General features: G+C 41.3%; 1 protein-coding gene across 1 annotated transcript; it reads left to right on the top strand.

Moving 5' to 3' along the window:
• Positions 1-2,793: 2,793 nt before the first annotated feature.
• Positions 2,794-17,919, top strand: MICOS10 (mitochondrial contact site and cristae organizing system subunit 10). The gene is made up of 4 exons (XM_062013138.1): positions 2,794-2,889; positions 14,057-14,104; positions 14,716-14,825; positions 17,674-17,919. Exons 1-4 carry the CDS (start codon positions 2,823-2,825, stop codon positions 17,680-17,682), a joined length of 234 nt encoding a protein of 77 aa, XP_061869122.1. The 5' UTR covers positions 2,794-2,822; the 3' UTR covers positions 17,683-17,919.
• The last annotated feature ends 865 nt before the right edge of the window (positions 17,920-18,784 follow it).

Genomic DNA, 18,784 nt, shown 5'->3' with positions numbered 1-18,784 from the left:
AAAGAACATTGGTTATGTTGAAAAGGGGCTTTGGATTCTGGCTGGTGCAACCCCAGAGAAGCTCCTCAGCTCCATGTGCATGTACAGACATGCCCTCTACATGGCTTCTTCCACAAGACACCAGGGAAATAACAATTGTAAAGAATAATAGTGCTACTTAATTCATCCTAGATTCTCAGTTCTGCCTCTGGCTCGTTTGATGGCTGTCTATTGAAAAACTAACCAGCACTTCATTTAAGTGAATCCTGAACTTTTAGTCTGTGAGTAGTCTTACTAACTTAACACACAACTCAAGTTCGGTATGTAGTTTAGAAAACTGGTGATAGAAGGTTTGAACCTAATAAAAGCTGACTTCCATCAGAGAAAGGCAGGGCTTTTTTAAAGCTTTCTGGCTTCATTTCAGCCTTCTCTAGTTTTTAATATATTTATTTACTGGAAAGAAAGAAGAGAGTGTGAGGGGAGAAGGGAGGGAAGGAACCCTGGGACAGCACATGCTGGGCTATAAAATGCAAAAAAAAAAAGGTTTTTTCAAAACTGCATGTTCTAAACATCACCTTGGAGTCATATGATAATAAATACTCAATATTACACTGAGAGGGTCTAATTGCCAAGTAACTATAGCAATGGAGAGAAAAGGCTGTCTTTGGACACATTCCCTCCTGCCTTAATTTTTCCCTGGGGTGAGGAAGGGGTACAGAAAACGTGCTCTAGATCCTTAATGGCTAACGTTTTCCAGAGCCCCTTCTGATCCCTCAGTGACTCTGGGATTTAAAAGAAGCAGACTGATTTCTCAGAAAGAAGCTGGACATTCAACACAATTCACTGAACTGTTCCATCCCTTTAGAAAGGGTTGAAATGCACCAGGTTCCTGACACAAGGCTGTCAAAATATATTGGGACCTGTTACACAGCAACAGGATCTTTTATGAAGCAACCATAGTCCAACAGCTCACCACTGCTTCCTTCAGCCCCAAAGAAACAGCACTGTTCAGTGAGCCTAATGATCTGAAAATGAGTAAGTGTGAAGTGACACTACACATTGGCCAGCATAGGGTATTTGGTTTTCCCAAAGAGAAGACCACACTCCTGCCTTGTTTTTAAACACTGATTTCTGGAATTGAATTTTTGAGGAAAAAAAAAAAAAAAGAAGAATTATCTGGCAGCTTCAAGTATCTTTCCTCTCCTGATATTTTCCAGAGCTGTCTGGAAATGGGAGGGTGGAGCTGGCACCCTGGGACGTACCACTGGGTCAGTGGTTTCAGAAAACACTTCTTTATCCAGACAGGGAAAAAACTGCTCGATTCTGTTGGTATTTTTATAAGTAACTTGATGCACAGTTCTATTTTTTGATACCAAATATGCAGCAAGGCAAACTGATTTGGGTAAACTGCAGGGAGAAGAAGAGAAAAGGAAGCTTCCTTTACAGAAGAACAAGAGCTGCCTTCTCTAGGGAAACCTCTTGAACCTGCAAGGTCTTAAGTTTAAACATGTGCCTTCCACAAAGAGATTTTTAAAAGGCCAATTAGATAAAGGCAAAAGAAAAAAAACAAACAGGCAGTTGTGATTTTTCAGTGATATGTAAAGGAGTTCAGCTAAACCAAATATAGGGAAAAAAATCTTTAATTATTGCTCTAGCTCAGAATCTAGGTCAAATACTTTTAAGACAAATCAAAGACCACAAACATAATCACTTCAGAATTTTTCTTGCCAGCTTTAGAGAGTTTTATATTCTATTTGTTGCTTTAATCTTTAATTGACTTGTTAAAGAACTTTCAGTATTATAAAGCAGTAGAGCCTCCTCCTCTTTGAGTTCATAAAGAAAACTGTCATAACTTGAAGAAATCAAAACAAGTAATTGCTGTTAAAAATTGCCTTGCTGACTGTGAATGAGGATGTTGTTACATACAAAACACTGTATTTTTTTCACAAGGCTTCTGGAGAATGCTTTCCTGAAAGCCTACACAACATTTGCAATATAAAACTCGTTACAGAAGTTTGACACAATTCACACTTACATTCCTGGTCCCACCACACTGCAGCACATTTTGTGATGTGACAAGGACCCAGAAATATTTAAGATCCGTTCCCACAACTCCTTACTCTAATATTAGTATCTCATTGCATAGAATAACTTCTTGAATGTTACTCTTCCTGATATTATTGATTTCTTTTACCCAATTGAACAAGAAAGTGTGGGGCATAGGTTGCTATCAAGAGGTGATCCCTGAGACAACAATAAGGATTAGCAGTGGCTGTTTTCACACACTTGTACCTCATTCCAGACCTTAAAGAGAAGTTGAGTACAGCCAGCAAAGATGCAAGACCTTTGAAAGCTTTAGTGAGGGAAAACCTACATAGGAATGTGTGTCCAGTGGGACATACCCAGCCCTGCAGTGAGACACTTTACAGTACAGATGGCTCACCAAGGATGAGGTGACAGCTCTGAGGGGACCAAGTCAGCAGAGGAAGGCCGGAGTCCCTGGTCTGTGAGAAGATGGGAGATGCTGCCTTAAGCTGAGGGAATATCAGGAGTAACAAGGATACAACAGGAGCTCTGACTGAAGAAATGGGACGCAGGAAGGGCTGGGACTGTGGTGGGCCGGGTCCGACGAGGAAAACCAGGGTTTTGGGCCTGACCCAAGGTCGAGCGCGGAGGCCATCGCGCCCTCCCGCCAGTAACCTTGACAACGGCGGGCGGGCCGGGCCGGAGAGGAAGTCTCGCGAGATCTGTGGGCTCTGCCACTTGCCGGCGCTGGCAGATCTCGCGAGAGTTGCTGAGGGAGGAGGTGAGGGCACGGCGTGCGGTGGGAGGGGACGGCCAAGATGGCGTCGGAGGGCGAGCTGGGCAGGAAGTGGGACCGGTGTCTGGCGGACTCCGCCGTTAAGCTGGGTAAGGGCGGGGAGGGCAGGGCAGAGGGGGAGGACCCAGGGAGGAGCGGTAGCGGCCGGCCGGGCGCCCCAAGGCTGGGGAGGCCGCCGCTCGCCTGGCCCCGCGGTGCGGCCGAGTCCGTCAGGGGAGAGCCCTGTGAGGCCCGATGTCCTCAGCCGCTGCGGGCCCAGCTTGAGTTGGTGGTGGCCTCCGCGCGCTGTGAGCGGGGCTGGGGCCGTGGGGTGTCCTGCGGCTTCGCCCTCAGTGCAAGACAAGCAGTGCCCCCGGGGGTCGCGGACCGGCGCAGGGGGAGGGAGCCCGGGCTGTCCCGGATCTGGCAAGGTGACCTTGGTGGCGGGCACGAACCCCCGCCGGGCCCGCTCCCATGGGCTCTTCTCAGCGGCCTGGCCGCGTCTTACCTGTGATCCTTTAGTGGACGGTCTGTCGGTTACCCCGTCGGTTAAAGATGAGAGGTTTCCGTGAGAAATCTCCCTCTGCGCTGAGCTCCGCGGCCAGCGGGCTGCCTCCTGCCTAGAATGAATGGGCTCCGGGTAGGCACAGCCCGGTCCTTCAGTGCCACGACCTTTCTTTTCGGTATGACGGCGGCTTGGTTTTCGAAATGTGTTTCTACAGAGCTGTTCACATCACTCAGTGTACGAGGTGGGCTGCGATTATTAAAAGCGCTACGCAGCGTGACACGATGATAGCTTTGGCATGTGTTACTTAGCACAGTGTGCACGGTTTGACATTGAGGAGCTTTCTGTCCCAAGGCTGCAGGCAGTTGTGCCTTTTCTTTCAGTAGAGGAACACATGTGTTGATTTTCTTACATGTTTATTTGTCCTTCAAGTTAGGACTGTGCAAATGCTTGCAGTGCTTCAGATCTGCCACACACCATTCATAACATTTCACTTAGAACTATGCGTTTTATGAGTGATTGTAGTTGTGTATGCACTGTTCAGTGCTCTTCAGACAGCCAGGTTGACTAAACAGAGGTTGTGGCTACATGAAACAGATCTACCAAGGTAAATCTTTTAAATGCAATGTGTAGAGCTAGAAGTGAAGTATCAGACACAAAAAGTGCATGTTCTTTGTTGGTACAGAAAAGGATGTTTTAGAACCATAAATAATAGCTGAGAAACATGAGTGTTTATTTCTTGTTACTGTAGTGGTTTTTGTGCTTGAAAGCTGACGGGAACTTGGGTTTATAGTTGCTTAATACTTTTCCATTAGAAAAGATGTTTAATAATTTTAAGTAAACTGAAACTTTCATAGTTTATAACTGGCCTTTGAAAAGTGTCAAGTACTCCAGAGCAATGTTTTGCCTTATAAAATTCTATTCAGGTTTGCCTGACAAACTTATCCAGATATGTTTATGTTTCCATAGCATTGGTTGCTTTATCATAAAATATTAAGTATACTAAATTACAAACTTGTTCTGTGCTACGGATGGATATGTACTTGTAGGTATCCTGTACATGGAGAGCCTCTCTGGAGGAGAGTGGATATGGGATTGATGTTGATACAGTATGTCTTTTCAGCAGGCCTTTCATTTTAATTTTCTGCCCTAGTGTTCTAGACCAAGGATTCTCAGTGTTAGCTTCATGACAATGAGCAGTAGTGGTATCAGTAAAATTCATGGCTTTTATCAGATTGACCAAAAAGGGCACATGATCTGCACCTCTTTGATTTTTATCCTTAGCCCTAAACCTGGTGTGATGGCCTCAGACACATTTCACTTTATGTATGGTAGTGTTTCCCTGTTTTGTGTGCTTTTATGATTGATCCAGTAATTGAAATTGTTTGTGCTGCTGACCTTTTGTTAATGTGTTAATAAGTGACTTTGTTAATATGAACTTTGGAGGTGGGAACAACTCAGAAGTTCATTCATGCTTCAGTAGTTGGTGTGTTTGAAGATGATGATGACTTTTAAGTACAAAGTGAGTTGGTGGCCTTGCTATGCAAGCTCTTAACTGCTGCTGCCAACCTTCTCAGACTATTTCAGTGGAAAATAGATTGTTTTCTCTTTAAAGACTTGCATGATTTGATGATTGTTTCTGTAACATCACTACAAAGTTTACTGGAGTTTCCAATAAACTGTCAAGGGTAATTGTTATACTGGATAAAAAAGAAAGCAATTAAACTTTTTTACTTGAGAATCTTGTTACTTGTCATGTGGGATGTAGAAGCTTACCAAATCCTTACTACTTTGTTGGACTTTCCATTTTGTGGCCAGTTTCCTTCCTGTACATTCCTTTACTTCCTTCCTGAGTACTACAGCAAGAGAACTCCTTCCAGCCAGTGGCTGGGGAAGAACAAACATTGGGATTAGCCCTGTGTTTTCCCGTTCCAGACCCTGTAAATAAAGTACTGAGACCTTGCACACCTGATGGCTTTCTGCTGTCTGAGAGCTGTAGAGACAGATAAAAACCAAAAAGTTCCCTTTAAACGTAAGAAAAAACTATTTTACTCTTGAGGTGAGGGAGCCCTGGCCCAGGCTGCCCAGGGAGAGTGTGGAGGGTCCTTCTCTGGAGGTCTTCAAAACACACCTAGACATGTTCCTGTGTGACCTGATCTAGGTGGGACCTGCTTTGGCAGGGGATTGGACTGGATGATCTCTTAAAGGTCCCTTCCAACCCTACCATTCTGTGATTCTATAACTCTTGTGGATTCGTTTAAGAGCTGGAGGGACATGGGAAACAGAAGAGAGTGAGAAGGGAAGGTAGCATATATCTATTAGCAATATTATGTTTTTAATTAGTAGCTGGGGGCTATGCAGCCTGCCCTGTCTTGTATTAGTTTGTCAGGCTTTCCACTACAGTTGCGTAAGCCCTTATATTTGTAGTTGGCTATGTTGTTTGTAGTTGTGCTGTGCTGTTTTAGTTGGAGATCAAGCTATTGGAAGAAGTTTGATCTCCTGCCACTAAAATGGCCAAAATACATATTTATCTGACACTACATCTTTTGAAATTCTGTATTCTGTTTTTTGCTTCTTGGTCATTACCTGTGTACATCGTGTAATATAGTATTAAATCTCTTTTGCCTGTTAGTTCAAACCAGAGTGGATTGTCAGACACTGTTAAGATGGTATTTCATTTCAAAGAGTTCAGTGCTGTAAACCTCTGTATGTCTGCATAAAACATCAAAACGTTGCATTTATGTACTCACCTCCTTTTTATTACGACTGACATTTATTTTGATAATGATGAGAGTGGGTCTAGCGATTTTTATTCTTCTGGGGAAATCTAGCTAAATCATAACCCCAGTGGTGTGTGTGTGTAGTGGGCTGGCTTATGCTTTCTTGGCTGATCAGGCTCTTTCTGTGATGGGTGATCCAGATCAGGCTGGCTCTGACATCACCCAGTTGGGAAGGACAGTCAAACTACAGTGCCCTTCTTTCTCTTCCCAGCTTGCCAAACTTCATAAGCTCCTGTGTCACCAGCCTTCACAGCCATTTCCTTGTTTTTATCAGTGGACCTTGTCAGAGATGGGATGGGGAAGTAAATAGTATTGTGGTGTTCCTCCATTCTACCAGCCTCCAACCTTATTTAAAGGGTTGGTTTATTTGTTTAACTAATTGATAGTTCATGCTTGTTTATTTGGAAAGACAATTACTCAAGAAGGCCTGAGTTGTTTTTTCTCTGTGAGGCTATAATTTTGGACAAATTATTCTTATTATTATGACATTTCCAGGGAACAGAGGCAATAAAGACTGTGTGTGTAAGGAGAGGGAGATTTGTGTGTCTTGGTTTGTTTTGAAAGTTGTCATTTTAAATGAGTTGAGTACTGTCATTTACCTGATATTGAAAGGCAATCCTAGGAATGCTTCTTGACTTGTGTGTTAAGTTGCTATGCTGAAGTTCATTTTTTTGCAGGATATAAATGTTTTGATGTATGTCTCTGTGATTGACCAAAATTCAGCCTGGGAGCTTGTAAATAACCCAGTGTAGCAATGTTCATTTTCCTCTAATCCTCTGTTATGACATCTGAAAATAACATGCTTCTAATTTCCATTTAATAGGAATTTTTAAGAGAACAAAGTGCTTTCAATTCTCCTGTAACTGTTAGATGATTTCTTCTGGCTTGTATCATCTGGCCTGTTTGCATAGCTGTTTCTGTTAATGGCAAGGGTGAAATTGTTTTGTTTGTGTCATTCCACAGATTGACTATTTCAGAAAGAATCATTGTATGAATTACAATGTCAGTATTTTTAAATAATCCTTCACATGGTTATGAATAGGATCAAGTCTGTCTGTGTAATGATAAAACTTGGTTATGCTTTCTGAAAACCGGATCAAACTTTCTCTAAATATACAACAATCCTGAAATTCCTGTTTTGAAGGATTTGGGGTTTTTTTTTAGCTTGGCAATTGTAATGTGGCCAACCAGTCTTGGCTACCCGGTCAGGAGACTTTAGTTTCTAACTGGAGAACACAAATATTATGTGAGCACACAACTGCTTCATTATGTGGACTTTGTTTGTAACCTCAAGTTATTTTCCTTTGTCATGCAAGAAAAGGTCTAATTCTACTAGTTTTATCTTGTAGCAGACCAAATAGTGTAAATATTAACAGCTTGGGGCTTAAGCCGTGCAGGGAGGCAATAGAGCAAACAAAAAATGTTTTATTTGGAAGAGGTGGACAAATGTTATTCTGAGAATAGGCTTTTACTCAAGAATCTAACAGCCCTATTTAGTTATGTTAGTGGAGTTCTGAATACAAAGACCATCCACAAATTATGGGTCTATTACTTTGTTTTGGAAGAAAGAGAGAGGAAAATCTTTGGGAATCCAAGTCTAAGTGCATTGTGTCTTGCTGTTCCTCTTGGCTGGCCGTTTGACTGAGTCAGGAAACACTGCCCTGCCTAGGTGTGCCTGATCAGCTCACTAACTGAAGCTGTGAGCCAGGCTGGGGGAAGCCCTGCCCAACCCTTGTTCCAGCCTGTTCTTGGCAATACTTCTGGCATGCAAGAAAATCTGAAAGAAGAGCTGGGATATCCATCCGAGTGCAGCCATTTATAACCCCCAGACCATGTAAGACCTTCTCTGCTTGAAATGAATCCAAATGCCCACTGACTTCCTTATCTTCTGCAGTAGTGCATTGATAAGATGCCAGCTCTGCCCTCTTTGGAGTTACACACAGTGGCACTGCCTAGGGGAAGGGGACTCTAGCCAAGCAATACCTTAAACCACTCGTTTGGTCCTTGAGACGTTACAGCAGTAGGTGGGAACAACTGTTTGTTATATCAGCTGTGGTTTCCTGAGAGAATCCTTTCAGGGCTGCTTGCACATCCTTGATAATAAAATAGTAGTGAGAGTTTTGAGGATTAGGCTTCTTTCCTTAGCGTTGGTGCTAGTGAGATGTTCCTGTAACACTTCTTGCTCTAAACTGCCTCTATTTCTTAGCTGGGCCAGTAAACATCAGTAATGGTCAACCTACATTGGGTGGATGTGAAGGACCCTCATAATTAGGTTTCCAAAAGCCTAAACTTGTATGTGTTTAATCCAGCAAAACATTCCCTTTCAGGATTGCTATTGTTTTCATTAGTGGAATATTTTATTGCAGTAAGACAAGGTGGAGTTTTCTGTCAGAGGTGTATTTCTCATGGTACGAGTACCTCGCTGACTTCTTACATATGCTTCCAAAGCAAGTGCAACCCTGAATCTGTCTAAAAGCTTGATGCAGTATTGATGAGATCGTTTGTTCCACTGTCTATTCAAAGAGCAACTTCCAGTCTTCTTTTTCTTTTAAAAGAGGAAATGCATGTGCCTTCCCTTCTCACCAGCGCATTCACTGGTGTGAGGATGGAAAGTTTCTGGTCTGCTATGAGGCTGTGATTGCTTGGGTGATATGGGTGAGCAGGGATCCTTCCCACTGCTGGGTGTCCATCTGCAAAAGTGCTGATGTTTATCTATGGTTAACCTTTGGCCAATAGCTGGCCTGCAGGAGTGCTGGAGGGTGAAAGCAACCTCTGAAAGCATGTTGGGATTTTTGTATTATAATGATATTTGGATATTTATATTGTTAGTCCAAGTATTCTGTGTTACTACAGTCAAATGCTAGAAGAAAACAAAACACTTTTTCTGCTTTTTCCTTGAGAACTTGGTTTATAGTTTCACAATGTTTTCTTCTAGTGTCCTCACTCATTTTTCTGTCTGCTATGTAAGCAGTCCACACAACAGGGGAGATGAAAATGAAAGCTTCAGAGCTGGTGTTTGAAGAAAATCTGATTCCTGCCACAAAAGACCTTGCTAAGAGTCTGCTTAAATTAATTTTCTCAGTAAATAAGTGATTTCATGGTCTCGGATTTCTAACTGGCACAAAGTGCTGCCCTTTGAAGGCTCTGGTCTATGAAGAGGGATCTCCTTACTGTTTTTGCACAACAATTGTCTCTTATCATCTTAAAGTGAGATTGAAGGAGGTAAGGACAGGATACCTTACAACAGGAGGGGGAATATAGTTTCCGAGTTGTTTGCCTTTGTTGTTTTGAAGATCTTGACTTTTCTTGGCTATTTCCTTACTTAAAGCAAATGTTAGTGCTGGACTGAGCTGATGCTCATTTGAAACTTGCAGTTCATCAAGGCCCATGGATGAGATCTGCTGTTGAACCTGGAAGCTATTACTGTCACTGTCCCCAGAGTGAAACTAACCAAGCTCAAGAGATTTTTTTCTTTATCCTACTGGAGGCTGTCTTGATCCTACTGGAGGCTGGGAAGAAGTCTTCCCTGTTGGGACAAGTCCTTGACCTATTTTAAGACAATCTTGTCTGCACAGAGTGGTTGCTATTTTCTTAGAACAAGCAGCCATCTTCTGGGAGCACCTTCTTAATTTTATTTCAATTATTCTTTTAATTGTAAATTGACAGAATCTGAAAGAGAGGAGGCTGAAGCTCTGTATTTTGTATTTCTGTGTAAGGAATGGCAAAGAAAAATAATCTGATGACAAAAAAACCTGCCTATTAAGTCATTTAAAAACTTCCAGCTGCTGTAGTAACAGCAACACATTTGCCAGATGTCAACGAGCATATTTTAATCCTTCTATTTTAAGTTTCAATCTATTTAAGACAAGTTTATCTAAATGTGGCAGTCTGTATAGCTGCTTCAGCCCTTAGCTACTTGGGTAGCCTAGAAAAGGACTGTGTAGTATCACTGTTGGAGGGACTGTTGATTAAATTTATAGAAAAAAGCTTTTCCCAGATGTTCTTACGGGGCAAGAGCCCATCCTGAAGATTTGTGTTTCTCCTTGAGACACTTTTATGATGTCCTGTTGGGTATATGGCACGTGCTCTTCTGTGTGCTGGATTGATTTGAGGTACTGTGACATTTTTCTTGGAAAGGGTACCAGCCAAAAAAAAGTAGAATGAAAAAGTTCTGAAGCCTGGGCTTCTTGCCTAATACTAATTCCATGTGGCTGGGACACTTGCTGGGGGGCAGGAGTAAGATGTCCACAGAACCGTCCTGTCCCCTGTTGACACTGACTGTAAATGAGTTTCAGCTAAAGTGATCGATGGAGGGTGGAAGGGACTGTTTTTCTAGTTAAACATTTTAAACTGTCAGAGGAGGTGAAAAATGTGTTGTACTCTTTCCTGTGGCCTTTTCTTCCAAAGAGTCTGTCATGCAAGAAAGGGAGGGAAAATGTGCCCGATGTGGATCAAGCCCTTAGCTTTTCCATGTTCGTTTGTTTTTATTGTAAGATAAACCTTTCATGTTTTATTGTGATGAAGTTAAAGCCTGGCCTAGAGGTGCTGATCTTTAGTAGAAACAGCTGCAGACTGCCTGTCCCCTGGTCAGGTGGGAGGCTCTTTGAAGCAACATGTTGCCTCTTTAAAAGGAAATTGAGCATGTGAGAACTTAAACCTGTAAAACTCATCAAGGGCTCTGCCATTGTTTATCTCTGGTGTAACTTTATATAGAATTAAAGTGAAATGCCTTACTTTGCTCCAAAGACAAGATGGGTTGACTCTTGCTTGGTCTTGGAGACAGAGGAAATGACCGCATAACCACAAATACTTTCTAGTGGAACAAAGGTGAGTGGCAAACTATCCACAGAAATAGGTTCTTAACCAGATGGGCTGAGAAATTAACTGTAGCTAAAGCTTCTGATTGTAAGTTAAAACCAATTCTTAAGCCTTAAAACCAAGTGGAAAAGTGCTGTATGTGCACAGACTGACGTGAGGAGGCAGATCTGAGCATTTCTTGTTGATGGGGTGTTATGATCAGCAGTAGTTGCCAGCACAGACTGTAGTCCATTCCTCAGTAAGGAAAGGAATGAACCTTTGGGATGAGATAGGCTAAGATACTTTTTTGGCTTTGTTTCTCAAATTACCTCCTTGTACAGAAAAGTTAACTGTCAGATTTCCTGCTTTACTTCTCTGTAGCATTTTCATCACTTAAGGCAAGACCCTAGAGAGTTTCCCATCACTAAATGGTCATTGTAGTCCCTGCTGGAACAGGGTGCAGTGGTTGCCTTTAAAATTACATTACATTTGCATTATCAAGACAAAGAAGAATCCCTTCAGATTCACTGCTTCAGAAAAAAATCTGGTTTAGGAAGGGCAGAATGGTCGTTCCCAAGTCAGTTGTGCAGGACTGCATCTGCTGAGGCATGATGTTGGCTATTGGAAGGGGGAAGACCTCCATTTTGGTTTAGGCTTGGGCTGAATGGCAGTTAGCAGAATCAAAACCAAAAAAAAAATCACCTTTAAGAACGTCCTGTAGCTTCTCCTGTGGCTATAGTGTGAGAGAGCATCTGAAGGAGCTGAAGAGAACACATGATAATGACAATTTCTGGAAGTAGATGGGAAGAAACTCGATTAGTGATAGCTACTTGCTTAATGCAGACTTTTCTTAAGATGAAAAAGTAAGCAGTTTACCACCATGCTGGTTAGATTTGACTGGTAACATGGAAAATGTGGTGACATGAGAAACTGCCCAGGCCCTGCACTGAGATGATGCAGAATTTGTCATCCTTTAAATCATTTCTCATTGATTAGCTAAGCTGTTTGGACTGGCAGAGGGGATGTTTTCTTGGACAGGAAATGTAGGACCAGTATCACTCACTGCATGACAGGCCTCCTGAACTGGACAGTTCAAACAACACCTAGTGCTGTCTGAGCAGAAAATAACTACCTCCACAAAGTCCTTTTCAGACATAAAGTACAACAGCCCAAAAGAAGGCAGCAGCATAACCATATATTGTAGGAGAAGACTGGCAGAAGGAGTCAGGTCAGGGCCAAATAGTGGTCCGTTGGATGAATTCTTGGAGACAGTCATTATCCTTAAGAGGATAAATGTTCTGCTGCAGCCACCACCAGCTATATTATAGCAAAGGTACAGAAGGAGGGCCCTGCTTGGGGGAGTGGAGGAGTTAGCACAGGTGAACTGCTGCTCTTAGTGATGCATGATGTCTCTTCCAGTCTACATACAAATGCTGGTCAGTGACATAGGATGAGTAGTTAGCTTATAGGAGATGCTTCAAGTAGTGTATCTCTTACTATCTGAATGCAGAAAAAGCCTGAAGCTTTGACCAGACATCTGAGGATCTGAGACTTTCCCTTAGCTGTGCAAATGATTAGAGTGAAAATCTGACCTTCTGCAAAATGCTCGGTTTCTAAAATATCTGGGGGAGTTATATCAAGACCACTTGGCAGGCAGTCAAAGTTCTTCCTTGCAGTTGCATGTTTTGTAAGCCTACTCCAAAGTTGCAATGACCTGGCAAAGTACTTACCTCTGTCACAATTGAAAATCTGTAGTAAAATGGAAAGGGTTTCCAAAAGCAACTCGAATTTCTAGCCCTCAGTTAAATATGGGTAGTAAAGTCCTAACAGGAGAATAAGCATAAGGGAATTTGCTCAGATCATCTGTTGCTAATCTCTGTTCTAATATTCAAAGTTTTGGTAATTAATGAAAAACGTGAGGCACTTAAATGATTCACTAGATAATGCAGTAAGTGTTGTCTCAACAATATGTCCCTCAGTAGAAGCTACAGTTAGTATACTTTCTACAGGGAGAAAGGTTTAAAGAGCAGAAGGAAACTTAGAATAGAAGTGGGTATAGGATTCTTTGACATTGTTCTGGACTCAACTCAGTAATGTGTTCAGCAGGAGCTTAAAAAAGGATCACATGCTTCTAGGATTTTGTTTTTTAACAAATATGGCTTTAAGTTAATAAAAGTCATTATATTTAAGTTAGATTTCCTGTGTTGAAAGGAGAGAATTGAAATCTGTAAGAGGAGGTGTTTGCTGCAAACTGAAACTGTTAGGTATATTTTTAATGAGCATATTCATGGCTGATTGTGGGTTATTTTCCTTTTTTTTTTTAAACCTTTTGTATTTCTGTGCCTTATCTAAAATTCTCATCTTGAGTGGATACAATTAAAGGTAGAATTTACCTACTGAGCTGAAAGTTTCCACTATTACCTTTATTGGGTCTGGAGGGGAGTTTTGCAGACTTGCCTGACTTTTCACCAAAAATCAGAAGCACATCTTCCATGGAAAGCAAAGATTCATTTTAAAATAAGCCAGCTGAGGGGTTTTTTAATGAATAAATTTTGTAAGAATATATTTTTTTCAACTGCTGCAGTCATTTCTAAATATAGTATAAGGATGTGAAAAGTCATTCATTCCTAATGTGTTTAAATATGCTCCATAATGAATGTTGTGGATGTGAAAGATAAGCAGCCTGGAGCTTTCTTTTGCAAGGTATAGGGTAACACAAAGCATCAAAGTTTCGCTGCCCTCAGGACACACATTGAAGTAGTTAAAGTAGTGAGATAAACGAAATACAATAAGATATTCATCTGCAAAATCTAAAGCTCAAGGACACAATAAGTTTTCATTTAAGTGTTTCTCATTTGCTGACAATGAGCCAAATAAATCTTAATTCCACATTGTAGATGGTGACAGAAATTCAATAACTTTCTCTAGGATGAGAGTCTGCTTTCTTTCCCAAATCTTCCTGATAATGTGCTTGTATATGTTGGGATTCTAGTCTGAATTAGTTGCTTACAGTTGCTTAAAACAACAGGAGCTAATGATCTTTTTCCTAGAATTCCTATTTAAGAACATTTTGTGGTGTGCTGAAATAACATGTAGTCTGATATTCCTAAGATGGAACAAAAAATTGCTGTCAAGAACTAAACCATTTTCCATTGCTTTCCATTATCATAGTCCTCACTCCACTTCTTCTTGCAGGTGCTGGATTTGGACTAGGGATTGTTTTCTCAGTCATTTTCTTCAAAAGTAAGTGTACTGCAGTAATGTTGACTGCCTTGGTTTCCTGATTTCTGTCTAGTGTAGGTGCAATTTAAAACCAAGAAATCTTTGAGGCATGTAAGACTTAATCAGTGTGTTAGACCAATTCTTTCACTATCAGTCATGTCTTTTCAGTTGAAATGGACTTACTTAAACTTTGGAGTGTTGTGTAACAAGGTTGTTACATGCAACATCTCTCTAAGCTCCTACTGTGCTCAGCTCGGATTCTGGAATTGCAGGAAACCCTGAGCCAAATTACTGGAGCCATGTGTCTAGACATCAGTTTATGCCAGTTTTGCCAGGATTTAAAAAGTCAACTTAATTGTTTTTTACTTACTCTGTTACCAAAGCATAATATTCTTCAATTCAGAGATTGCTCTCTATTAGATTATAAATGTAATGTCTTGCTATTAACTCTTGTTCTTCTGTTCTAGTTTTTAGCTGATTTTAGTACTTGTAGAAGTTGAAAATGCCTAACATGTACCTTCCATTCATTTATTGGGGGTTTTTTGGTGATTATTTAAGTGTTTTCACTATCACATGAAATGAGCATCTTTTCTTGACTTTAACTCTTCCTCTCTGCTTGCCTTCTCCCACAGGAAAGACATGGCCTATCGCTTTTGGGTCAGGGATGGGGTTAGGAATGGCTTATTCCAATTGTCAACATGACTTCCAGTCTCCATATCTTCTCCATGGTAAATTTGTAAAAGTAAGTATCAGTGCTAGTTACTACTGATTGGGAACTATAAGTTAGCATTAAACAATACATCTAAACACCTCAGCCTTTCAAAAAGACTGCTAGGAAGAAGAAACTTGTGTGGCTGCCCTACTCTTCAGAAATCTTGAATATCTGGTGTGTGTAGCCATAAATTTACTTAACTGAACACATAGAATTAGTTTAACAGATCCTGCAGGTAGGTTTTCCCACAAGCTGAAAAAGGTAATAAAAGTACATGTTAGAAAAAACAAAAAAACAACTTAATGGTAAGATTCTGTCTTCAGCCTTGAAAAGAAATGACCTGGGAACAAACTCAAGAGTCACGTCAGGTAAATCTGCCTGTGGAAGCAGATCTTTGATCTTCTGTGGGGTTTGCGTTTATTTCAACACGAAAATGTTCAGCACTTGTAAGTTTTGTGCTTGTTTGGCTGGATAGTGATGTAATAATTAGTCTGAAGAAATTGTACAATTTAACTATTTTTTAAGAGGATAATTTAGATGAGTTCAGTGTTTTCAGTACGATCCAATATTATCACTGTCAGGACATATTTACAGTTATTTGAGCACTTCAGGAAGTACCAAAGTGAAATGCCGTGCCAGGAGGTTTTCATGACAAGTACACAGAATGCAAAAGTTGCTTCTGTATCACTAACCTGCCTGATGAAAGAGGCCTGAAGGTGTTTTTAGGCTATTTACTGATCATTCTGGAGCTCTGTATTTTCTTCAGCTGCCTGTTAAGGAGAAACAATAACAAGATTCTTGAACAACTTCTTCAGAATAAAGTATTTTGGATAGCAATATAGAGAAACAGTGATGTAAATAATATTGACAGCTGCAGCCCAGAATCAAAAGTCTATGCATGACTCTCCTGGCCAGATTTGTTAACATCAAAACATGTTACCCATTTCCCATCATCCTGAGGCTATTCTTCCAAAGTATGTCTCCAAAAGGAAGCTGGAATAACATGTCTGTAGCCTCATGTGAGTAGGATATGCCCCGTTCATGTGTTCTGAGAAAGCATTATTCATTCAAAGGTGCTTGTTACTAGGGATGTATGGGAACATAAAACTGATTTTCAGGTCAGCCTAGTAAGAGAATTTGAATTAAGGGCTAATCTGTGTTCTGGAACAAGGGTGGTCCTTTGAAGCATGAGGTAATTGAAAGGACACTCCACAGAAGAAGCGCAGCTGCCTGCATGGCACAAGACTAGACAAATAGTTTCCAGTGCACTGTCTCGACTAGCTTTCTCTGGCACAAAAAGGCTGAACATGCTGAGAGAAGTAAGCTGTGGGTGAAGCTATCTAATGGTTAATGTCATTAATTCCCTCCAAAATGTCGTGTCATGGATAATGGCTCCAGGGTTATTACAACAAAATTATTTCATTTCTCTTGGTGAGGAGCATGGAAAATACTGTCACATTTATCACTCATCTGTTTTTTTCCTAGAAAATATGGTTGTAACACAAGTCTATAGGACTTCTGGACAAAACTGAGTTTCTGTTCAAATGCTAACTTGTCAAAAAGTGAGATTCTGCAAGAAAATGAGTTTTATTAAGAGAGGGGGAAAAGTAACATGAATTAGCTTGAACAAAATTATTTCTAGTTTTCCAAACCTGTCAAGTTCATAGGATCCCAGGGCAACTCAGGTTGGAAAGGACTTCAAGGAGGTCTTTAGTCTGTCCTCAAACCAGGGTCAGCCATGAGGTCAGAGGCTTTACCCAGCTTGAATTCTTGATTCTTCAAGCTCTTAATACTGACTCCTGAGAATGAGAGAGGACAGAGGACCTTCATGATAGCAAAGAATGGGAATGAGAGAGGACAGAGGACCTTCATGATTGCAAAGAATGAGAATGAGAGAGGACAGAGGACCTTCATGATAGCAAAGAATGAGAATGAGAGAGGACAGAGGACCTTCATGATAGCAAAGAATGAGAATGAGAGAGGACAGAGGACCTTCATGGTAGCAAAGAATAAGAATGAGAGAGGACAGAGGATCTTCATGATAGCAAAGAATGAGAATGAGAGAGGACAGAGGACCTTCATGATAGCAAAGAATGAGAATGAGAGAGGACAGAGGACCTTCATGGTAGCAAAGAATCAGGAGATTGCAAAGCAGCTGTTCCTGCTGTAACTTGGATCATCAGGCTGCCCATCCTTTGGGTTAGTCATTTGATCATGAAACACACCAATGCAAGAGCCATTCATGTAGACCCAGAGACTGCTAAAAATGCAGGAAGTTCTCATTTGTGGTCAGGGGGTTGAGGGCGTTTTAAGTAATTTGATCAAGTGGATGTCACTGACTTCAGCTGAATTTAGAATCAACATCTAGCAATTCTTTCAAGGCTTAAAACAGTATGGCTGAGAAGTCCATGGCCTAAGGTTTGCTTGCAAAGTGGAAAGTATCATACTTTTCAGGTTGTTTAGCCTGTGTTATTTATCACTCAAAACCCCACAACCCTGTACTTTGATAGCAATGTGAATTATATTGATGAGCAACAGTACAAGAAGTTTGGCAACTGCAGCCTTTCCTCCTGCCCTTTGTGGCTTTGATTTCTATCCGATTTCTGTTCAATCTTGAACAAAAAGTGTTGGGGTTTTTTTGAAGCAACCCCTTTTATGAAAATGGAGGCTTATGTGCATGAAAACATGGCATGTTTCTGGTATGAAAATAGCTTCCTCATTTCTGCATGCTCAAATTCTCAGTCTAGCCAAGGATGAAAATGTTACCCTACGTTCTGGAAATGTTACAAAGCCAAGTGGCTTGCTTTACATCGTACAGCACCTTCCATGGAAGGAACCCAAATGGCTTTTTAATCATATAAGCCTTCTTGCTTTACAGGAACAGTAACTAATGACTAAGACTATCCCAGTGGGAAAGAAGGAGAAATCAATGATTATTCCTCAGGAATACTGAAGTGCCCCTGGAATAAGCCAACATTCTTCAGTAACGATCACCAGTAACTCTTTATACTCCAACAAACTGTTTCTGTACATGAAACAAAAGTTCTGTTGCTTGTTTTGTATCGTATCTGGAAAGTGCAAGGAAGAGCTCTTCTGGGAAATAAATAAAAGAAAAATGGCCTTCTTTGGTGTGTTGACTTTGTATGTGAGTGAGAGAGAGAGAATGGACAGAGAGGACTTCATTTTGAGTACCTAGCAGCTGTGACCACCTGGGTAAAAGCCACTGTGAGAGCTCTTCAGAGAAGACAGCCGTCGTATGTTCCTCTCCACTCTGGAAAGGCAACCCCCATCTAACATACAGTTCAAAGAAGCATTCCCACCTCATAAATCACCCACTAGACCCCTGCTGCTTGTGCCGGTGTTTGGAGAGGAATATAAATACTCCTATGTCCTGTTTGTACAGTTGCCCTTGAAAATTGGAATTTTGTCCTCTCCAAAGAGGCAGAATCCAAAAGGACAAAGCTGGACTGTGGCTGATGCAGTTAACCCGTGCTGTGTCCTGGAGCTTTGAGTCAGGGAGTTTGCAGCTTCCCAGCATAATGGGTGAACTAAACAGACACATGTGTCAGCTGGCTCTGAGCTTGTCTTTTAGCTTGATTGGTTTTTCATTCCTGAGGGACAACATACAGGTTTCTGTGGCTGGGAATGGGTCACAAATACTTAAAGCTGTCTATTTCCTAGATAAGTCACTGGTCCAGGTGTCACAGTATTCCCTTCTACTTTGCATTTACCCCAGTCCTTGTAATTCTTTGTTGACGTGTTTTCTGTTGCTCAAGAGATTATCTTCACTGCTGCTTTACTCAGCACAATTTTCTAGCTATTGAGATGGCTCTCAAGGACCTCTTTTCTTTTTCCCATGCTTGCCGCATATTGTCCATGTAGCACGAGGTGTAAATGCACCTTTCCTGAGACAGCAGGGCAAGGGTATAGACTGATAGGATTTTTCCTGTATTGAAAGCCTGTTCTGCTGCCTGGTGAGTGCTGGCAGA

The sequence above is a fragment of the Colius striatus genome, chromosome 21 (genome assembly GCF_028858725.1).
Source record: "Colius striatus isolate bColStr4 chromosome 21, bColStr4.1.hap1, whole genome shotgun sequence".
NCBI classification, from domain to species: Eukaryota; Metazoa; Chordata; class Aves; order Coliiformes; family Coliidae; genus Colius; species Colius striatus.
This window is presented reverse-complemented; position numbering and strand designations above follow the sequence as displayed.

Bases quoted from the DNA above. Each gene is read 5' to 3' on its own strand.
- MICOS10 (XM_062013138.1), top strand. From the start codon at position 2,823: ATGGCGTCGGAGGGCGAGCTGGGCAGGAAGTGGGACCGGTGTCTGGCG. The intron at 2,890-14,056 runs GTAAGGGCGGGG...TTCTTCTTGCAG, and splicing joins GGACTCCGCCGTTAAGCTGG to GTGCTGGATTTGGACTAGGG. The intron at 14,105-14,715 runs GTAAGTGTACTG...CTTCTCCCACAG, and splicing joins CTCAGTCATTTTCTTCAAAA to GAAAGACATGGCCTATCGCT.